At 38.3% G+C, this 9111-nt stretch overlaps 1 protein-coding gene across 2 annotated transcripts in view; it reads left to right on the top strand.

Annotated features, from left to right (window-relative positions):
* Window positions 1–1355: 1355 nt before the first annotated feature.
* SMC5 (structural maintenance of chromosomes 5) overlaps window positions 1356–9111 on the top strand; it is a 39721-nt gene continuing 31965 nt past the window's right edge. For both annotated transcript variants that reach the window (XR_016170390.1, XM_089138541.1), the window contains exons 1-7: window positions 1356–1613; window positions 1871–2048; window positions 2127–2280; window positions 3810–3883; window positions 8121–8270; window positions 8485–8589; window positions 8661–8806. Coding sequence is in view for 1 of the 2 variants with exons in the window: in XM_089138541.1 (XP_088994667.1) it covers window positions 1579–1613; window positions 1871–2048; window positions 2127–2280; window positions 3810–3883; window positions 8121–8270; window positions 8485–8589; window positions 8661–8806 (842 nt within the window). In the remaining variant the exon portion in view is untranslated. The remainder of the gene's footprint in view (window positions 1614–1870; window positions 2049–2126; window positions 2281–3809; window positions 3884–8120; window positions 8271–8484; window positions 8590–8660; window positions 8807–9111) is intronic.

The following is a 9111-nucleotide window of genomic DNA, read 5'->3' as shown; positions in this document are numbered from 1 at the left end:
GGATTTATAACAAATGAATGAGGGTTGCAGGATGGAGCATGGGGATTGCTATAGATGGACATATAAGGTTCATCGATTTTGGTAAAATATGGATGGAGGACGAACTAGAGGCAACACTTTTTGGATTACAAGCATAACTTGTAGCAGCAAAGGTCCAATGGATAGAACTGGGGGAGGTCTGGAGTACACATCGTGAATTACCAAATCTTTTACCTAGGCCTGAATCTATTACTTGGCCACTAAATGTAATATCTCAACTGATGTGGATTGCTAGGACATCTCAAGAACTTAAGTTTAATATAATCCCGTCCCTTGTGCTCCATAAATGGATTAGGGGATTTTTGTTCGCGCTTGCATGGATATCCCCGTGTAGGCCCGAAAATATGACACATGTACCTTATGTATCCAACGGCTAAATATTAAAGGTGATTTTGTAATTAAATCATTTAACTGAAAATACTTTTTAAGTTTACAAATTCCATCCCTCTTAATAATTAAATTTACTCAATGAAGCTGAAAAACCCAACGATGTAAAAAACGAGGGTTCAACCCTTTACCCAAAATGCACTCACCATTGCAAGCAGATTATTAGGATTTTTTTCTTCGTTTCAGGTAAGAGATCCCATTTTTTCATTTTGATTTCCAATTTGTTTTCCCCATCTTTTCGGGTTGAAGATGCCTCTTTTGCTCACCTCTTCTGTTTTTTCTCTTATGCTCTCATGCTCTCTCACTTCTTTGTATCTGCCAAACTTACTCTTCCTAAAGATATAAGTACTGGGAGAATCCACATCTGAGCCTTCTTCTTTTCATGTTTTGTTCGATTTTTTCACTTTAGACATGCAAATTCCATAGCTATTAAACCAATGTTGTTTGAGTTCTGTTTTTTAAAATTTTCGAAAAGGTCAATTTAGCATTTGAAATTCCTTATTGTCTCATTGTGTGCCCAGTTGTAGAATCCCTCTGCAACTGCTATTTTTCCAACTTCTACCCAAAAGTAGATCCTGTGATGGTGGGTGTATTTTGGGTTAGGGTTTAGAGATACAAGTTCGCGTTTCAGGCTGTTGTTTACTGGGACCTCAATGAGTAAATTTAATTGTTGATAGCAATGAAGATTGTAAATTTAAAATATTTTTTAATCTGAATGATTCAATTACAGGAATACTCTTAATCTTTAGCCATTGGATAGAAAAGAGGACACATGTCACATTTTCGGGCCTGCGCGGGAGATATCCGCGCAGGCGCCAACAATAATGCTGAATTAGGACGTTAGCACTAATGCCTACTAATTTAGAAGTAGACTGTAGTGGACTACAATCTAATATTTGTAATTGTGTATGACTAATATAAATATATAATGTTTTCTACGAGTCACTGAAATGCGATGCGAAATCCTCAAACCATGTCGCCGATCCGAATCACCCGACCCGCAGATAACTGAGAACCTTTTTTTTTTCCGCGCATTTGATACCTCTTTGCAACCCGCAGAAACTTGAGCGGTTCATTTATCCAGATGTCGTAGGAATCTAGGGTTCCGGCGTTCCGCAGAGATCTTGGATAGCAATCCTCTGAGTATCTTCAATGGAACCTTCTGCTAAGCGCATCAAATTCAGCAGGTATGAACAATTCTTCTCCAGCACCTGCAAAAACGAAAATTGAACCTTCCGCTGTTTGTGTTCTCACTATGTTGAAGGGTTCTTTAGAAGTTTCTTTCCACATATGTGTGACGGTTTGGTTATATGATTGTAGTAGATATTCCTGATCTTTAACTTCCCTGCTATTGCATCTTAGTACACAAACGAAAAAAGAACACATTTTAATTTTTTTGGGGTTTTAACTTGGAATTTTAACTTTTATCTGCTGAATTCTGCAGAGGTCAGGATGATTACCTGCCGGGAAACATTATCGAGATCGAGCTTTGTAATTTCATGACATTTGATAAACTGATAGCCAAACCCGGTTCGCGTCTCAACCTAGTAGTGGGACCCAATGGATCAGGGAAGAGTTCTGTGGTCTGCGCAATCGCCCTTGGTCTCGGCGGCGAGCCTCAGGTTGGAAAACTGATGTCCTTAACTGCAATGACTTAGCGGTTTAGGGTTTTAACTAATGTGAATTTTTCCTTTTTGCAGCTACTTGGAAGGGCTTCCAGTATTGGTGCATATGTGAAACGCGGAGAGGAGTCTGGTTATATTAGAATCTCTTTGAGAGGTTATGTTTTAGAGGAGCAGATTAGCATCAAACGAAAGATTGATAGGCATAACAAGTCTGAGTGGTTGTTGAATGGTATGATATGTAACCCTCAATGTTGAGCTTATCTTTTCGTGTTCAAGGACTAAATATTTGGATGAACTCTTGTTTTCCGCAACTGGATGTTTCAAACTTGACATCCTCACTAGACACAGTTCAACAGTGAAAGGAAATGACATAGGAGAAAGAAAGAACGAAGAAGGAAGTACTATAAGATAAAAGTTCCATTGTATCTGTCAAAGCAGCAATATTACACTGGCAGAACCAGCATTGCATTAAAAACTACTCTTAATGTAACTATGAACAAACCTGCGTTCAGCTGTAAATTTCTGAGACCTTTCAGCTTGCCCATTCATAAGCTTTTGTGTTGCTGCAGCCTGATCAGCAGCAAGCGTTTGGATCATTTCAGTCAACTCTCTCAGTTGGTTCTGCCATGCTTTGATACCACTTTAGTGTACCTTTAGATTGATAGGAATATGATCAAGTTCATCTAAGGTCCAATTTTGTCTAGTCTTTTTAGAAACCAACAAGGCTTCAGTACCCAAGGGGGGGGGGTTGTTGTGGTTTTAGGGTTTGTAATCCTCAGATGAAGCTACAAATATAAGGGTTGATTACAAGCATGGGAAGAGGTCAATCCAACTTTGAAGTGAGGGGAACTCTTTTTCTTTATAAATTTTAGGACTGTGGAGAAGTTTGGGGAGTAAGGTTCAAAAGAATGTCTGATTGACTGTGAGGGTCGAGATGGGGATCTGTAGGTGTAATGGGGGTCAAACATATGACTATCCTTGCTGGATGAAAGTTTCAGATGGTGGGATAAAGGCTTACAGGTTTAGTGGCAGTTTCAAACAAATAAAATTAATAGGGAAGAGAAGGGGGAGTGGGAAATGATTTACTGCCTGAGGGGATGGCTTCACTAGTAATTGGTCTTGCTTGGCAGATCAGCCATGAAGGCTGTTCCACTACCAATTCAGGAGTTAAGGTTCCAAAACTTAGCATCAACGGTGGAGTTCTCTACTCCAAGGACTTAGTCTGGCAAAAAGAAAAGGCAGCCAATTAGAGCTTCAAAAGCAATTCAATTTCTCAATATTTAGTCTGAATTACCCTCCCTAGATGTGGATTTAAACAGAGCTTTGACCAGTGAGTTACACACTCAAATTCTTATGAGAAAAGGACTACTTCAATTGCGCTAAGTAGGTACCTACCTAACTGACTTCCTATATCCTGTGCCAGGGTATGTAGCTTATCCTATTAGCTCTCTCTTCTCTACTTATCTTTTAGTATTAATTTTGGTTGGTGAATTTTCTCTTTGGTTGATTACCCAAAAAAGAAATTCCTCTTTGGTGTTCGGGGAACTTCAACTCATCCGAGAGATAAAAAAGTGCATAAAGCAGATAATGATTCTATTGTCATTCAGCTTTAATTTTGCTGCTCATATGTTTTTTTAAGTCATTTTGGATTTCCCAACTATTTTGTGTTGTTCAGTTTGTTTTATAGAGATTTAAAAGAAGGAAGTTATATCGTAGACTGATTTTAGCATTTATGCATCATGTGGTTTACTATTTCAGGCAAAGTAGTGCCCAAAAGGGATGTAGTTGAAATAATTCAAAAATTCAATATCCAAGTCAACAATTTGACACAGGTAACTTTCTAATCTTTTTCATTAACGATTCAACTTCTTCAGAATCTAAAATGATCCTTTCTTCCAATGATGAAACTGCAATTATTTAGAACTTCCAACAATAATATGTGCATGGAATATTGCTTCTTGATACATTAATATTTCTTTACCAAAAAAAATGATACATTTATATTTCTATGATATATTTAATCCTATCGATTATCTCCTTTTTAATGCATATTATTGAATTGGAATCGAATACTTGTTGCATCATGGGATTAAAGTATGCAGCAACTATCTTACCCTTTCTGCGGATCATATTCTTAGTCATTTATGTTTGGCTAAAGGGTATAGATCTTCCTCCAAGTAGTTTCTTTAATCTTATAAATATATAATGTTTTATACGCTTGGAAGGATGCTGTGCTCTTTTTTTGGATATGATTTGATAAATGCAGTAAGATATGTGAAGCGATGACTTACCCTTTGGGAAACCTCCAATATAAGGACGTAACATCCTTGTGAACCTTGACCAATGCAACGTTTGTGAATATACTTGTATGTGTCACCTTATTACCTTACCAAAGTTGTGTCACCATCTCCCTCCTGTCCTACACATCCAATCAAGGTTGTCGCTGTGAACTGGACCTAGGACCACCCAAAGAAAGCCCAGGGAGGTTGCCAGTACCCTGCGGTCCTTCCAGCAACCCAGGGAAATTTGGCCAGAATAGGGGCATTTTGGGTCCCCCTAGTCCAACCCAACTTGATCTAAGAAGAACCAGAATTATATTAGGATTCTGGTCCTAATTCTGATATTTGAGTTAGTCTTTGTTGAGTTATTCAAGAGTTATAGTCTAGTTAGTAGTCCTACTTATGAAGGGATTCTTGTAATTGTAGTCCACATTCTACTGGGAGACTAGTTCTACTCTTGTTTTGCAATTTGAATAATCCTAGGATGAGTTAAGAGTCCTTAGTGGAATGTGAGTCCCAAGGAAAGTAGAAGGTTTTCTTTGTTTTGTTTTGTGAGTTGGTCACATCCTTAAAGGGTTTCCTTCTCAAATTAAAAGTCCTTATATGTTTGCACTTATGTTTAGTTAAGAGTCCTTGTTTGTTTTTCTTTCCAATGTAAGTCCAAGTAGAAGTCCTAGTTTGAATAGCTTTCTAATACTGAGTCCTAGTATGAACCCCTCCTGTAAGGTTATAAATATTACCCTTTGCTTGTAAAGAAGACAGCTTGGATGATTAATAAATTTGATTGAAGGAAGTGGTGTTGAGTGGAGTCGTGGAAGGGGGAGACCTACAGATGGCTTTGAGCGTTCTATTTTCTGAAGTTCTTAAATTTCACTCCATCAACAGGTATGTACTCACCCCCACCCCTGCCCTTATTGTTCCACCTTCTCTATTGCCCCCAGCCTGCAGCTCATCTATTCCCTTCTGCTGACCCTAATTCTTCTCTTCCCCAACCCTACCCTTCCATCACACATTTCTTTTTTGAATTTTTGGACTTCTCTAGATATCCAAAATTCAAGGTCAGATCTACACCAATCTAACCATTAGATCTGTCCCAAATTTTAGGAATCTTGTTCCCTCAGCCCTAGTGATGTTAAATCCCGATTTGACCCCATTTTGATCGTCCGATCTCAAGATAAAATTATTTTCTTGAATTTTTGTGCTTTCCAAAACCCTAATAACAATAACCTTCATATCTTTTGATTTAGCCATCCCAATCCCAAACTTGGGGGATCATATCCCTATACTGTTACTCACATTCCCTCCAAGTTTCAACCCATTCTATCACTATAGACTCTAGTTTCCCATCTCAAGGAATTTACCTCATATCTCCCATTGGATGGGCTATGTATCCTTGAGATCCTAAATATCACCTTAGATCATATTATATTTGACCACAAAGCATTAATCTAACACTTCTCCATAAAAAGTCGTTCCTTCACAACCCATATTATAAAAGATCCTCATATACCCTAAATCTAAACCCTAAAATCATAAAGAGCTCCTATCTCCCTAAACCGCAGGGTATAAGGAAACCTAATTAACTGCTGAATTCAATTTAAATGATCCTGAAGGCTGGCCTTCAATTTGGGGTTTACATCACAAGGTGTGTCGGTGGGGGCTTCCCATCTAGCCATTGGTACTTTGCATCTTCATGGAGAGTTCAACTTCAGTTGGTCCTTGTTGGAGATGCAGGGCAGTCATACACCAGTTATGCAGCTCATTACATCCCCAAACTCCCACTTAAGTAAACTGATACAGATAAAAAATTCAGTGTATAGCCACAGGAAGAAGCCTCATCTAGCCTAGAAAGGTTCTGGGATGCGACTGCTGTGAGAGGCAGCCTGATCTGATGATGTAGCAAGATTTTGTTGTTTTGGTGGAGCCTCTTGTAGGGCAGCTCCAGCATAAGGAGATGGGAGAAAGGTGGAATTAGAAAAAAAGAAAAGAAAAAGAAAAGGGATTTTCTGTTCATGTGATCAGTGATTTGGGTGCTTATATGGACAGCTGGGTGAAGTTTAGTTGCTGGATGTTGGTGGAATAATATTCTTTAGAAGCTGCTAGTAATGTAGTTTCTGTTTCCAATTTTAGCAAGTTGTTAGTTTTAGTGTTAGATTTAGAAAGTAGGCTTATCTTTTATTTAGAAGTTTCTATCTCAGTCTTTTTCTTTTTGATAGGTAAGCTTTGTATTCGAGAGAGGAAAAATATGGAAGGGGAACAGGCATTTGTGGGGTCTCCAGACTAGGGTGGCATTCCCCCTTAGCCATTGCCCCAAACTAGTAGAAATTCTTAATTACACCCTGTCAAATACATATGAAGCCACATCCTTCCTAATTATCTCAAGAAGTTCAGTGGGTAGCTCTTCCGATACACTGGCTGCCCATTATCCTCTCTAACTGATGCCATGTAATCTGCTTGCTGATTCAGTTCTCTCAAGTCTCAACACATGCCTTAATTCTTTATCATGTTGTAAGTTTGCTCTTTGTATGATTAACCACTTTATACCTTGTACTCTCCAGTCTCCACGGCCCTTGGGTCCTTCCATTAATTATATCAATTGCTAACCATGAACTGCATTTGATGTTCTCCTTGTGAAGTTGACTGAAAATGAAGGGCTGAAGGAGCCTGGTTGAGAGAGCCTAAGCCACCAATCCCCTACTTTCTATTTCTCTCTCTCTTTTGTGTCACCCTTGAGGCCGATCCCTTTTATGCAGTGACTGCTTCAATGATTGAAGGCCATCTGAAGACTGCTACCACCGTTCTTAAATGCTTTGGTACTGTTGCTATTGCAGTTGATTTTTATCCATTCAATTGAAGGCTGTAGCTGTTCCTGTGAGTTGATTTGTTGCTGCAACTTTGAGGCCCCGTATCTTTACAACCCTTCATCAAAACTGCTGGGCTTTGAAGCATAGGAGCATACCATCATCCAGCCCACTCGATCCCTATTCTGGCCTGTTTTATTAGCTGCATTGTTCTAGAACGAGTCCTATTTCCATTCTCAATGAGTAACTCCACCTCTGACCATTGGTATTGAGCCAGATTTGGAGCAAAGGGTCAATCAATACGACAGAGCCTCTAAGTTTGAGCCCATATTGAAGGCTGAAACAGCCTGCAGAACCTAGCATTCTAATTTGGTGGTGTTACAATATCTCTGGACATCACCATTAGAATCAAGTGAAACTTTCAGCAGTGCCTTCTCCATGTGACCACCATTCGATCTGATTTTGAAGTCATTCTACTGGCTAGTTTGATATAATTCCTAAGCCTTCTAATCCTGTTCTTTGTTGCTAATTTGATTGTCAGTTTATTTAGGGCTAAATTAATCCTAATTTATTCTTGCACTAGTTTCCTAAATTGTTTGTCACAGTAGGCCCTTCCCATGCCTGATTCTGTAAGTATGAATTACTAAAGATTCTCCTGATTTTGCTCAAGTGGCGAACTAGTAACATAAAGCTTCAGTCCTGAACTCTGGAGAACTGATGTTTTCGTCAAGTTTAAGTGTGGTTACAGTATACAATAGATTGGCTCCAAGTTCAGGGAGATAATTCACTGCTTGCATTGCTTAATTTGGAGGCTCATGTTCTATCGCCATTAGGCTACCGTTGAAGAATCATAATCCTGTCTGTGTATTTGTATATAGAAAAGTTTTTTGTGTTAGTATTTCTTTTATGCTAATTAATATAATATAAACAATTACTGAATTCTCACTCTCACTGTTCATTTTCACCTCTTTTGGTCTTTTCTTTATTAGTTCCTACCACAAGACCGGGTGTGTGAGTTTGCTAAGCTAACTCCTGTACAACTTCTAGAAGAGACTGAAAGGGCAGTTGGTGATCCTCAACTACCAGTCCAACATCGTTCTCTTGTTGAAAAAAGTCATGAATTGAAGCGACTTGAAGTTGTGAGTTTCTAATAGACATTATTATTATTATTATTTTTTTTCTTTTTTGTGTCTAGCAGATTTTATCTAAGGATTTATGATCTGGCATAAAAATTGTACCTCTCTTTTGTTTCTTGCTTATTTAACAAATCCATATCTGTTTACCTAACCATCCTCGGAAAAAAAATAGTTTGTACTTTCTTGATAGTGTTTAAAACTCTTCAATGTTTTGTAGACCGTCAAGCAAAATGGAGATACCCTGAATCAGCTTAAAGCGCTTAATGCTGAGCAAGAAAAAGATGTAAAACGTGTTCGTCAAAGAGAAGAACTTCTGGCAAAGGTTTGTCATGATCATTAAACTAGTTTCAGACCAGACCTTTGGAGTTTTGACTCCTATTACTTCTCTTGCAGGTTGAATCTATGAGAAAGAAATTACCATGGCTTAAGTACGATAAGAAGCAAGAGGAATGGAAGAAAGTAGAAGAAAAGGTGGATAATGCCAAAAGAGAACTGGGTGAAGCTGCTACGGTTGCAAATGATCACAAAAAATGTTTAGAGTATGATTGCTTGGTTGATTCCGCTTCTCTTTTCAACCTCAAGCATGATCATTAACAATCTATTCAATTGGTCTTACATTGTCAACCAATTATTAATTTTCCTTTCCAGCATTAGTTTGGAGTATTTTCACAATATATTCTACGGTTTCTACCTTTGCTTTATAAAGCTCCTGCACTCAGCTTGTGCTGACACCATTTTGTGGTATCTTGATTTTTAAATAAAATGCTTCTTAGCTTGGGATTTGTGGACTTGTGAATTCATGTGGACTTTAGTGTCCTTGTTCATTTTTTCTGGCTCTCTTTTT

This window comes from Hakea prostrata, chromosome 10 (assembly GCF_041222555.1).
Source record: "Hakea prostrata isolate BN-2017 chromosome 10, UWA_Hpros_2, whole genome shotgun sequence".
In the NCBI taxonomy this organism is placed as follows: Eukaryota; Viridiplantae; Streptophyta; class Magnoliopsida; order Proteales; family Proteaceae; genus Hakea; species Hakea prostrata.
The sequence above is the reverse complement of the archived record's forward strand: the minus strand, read 5'-3'. Positions and strand labels throughout refer to the sequence as shown.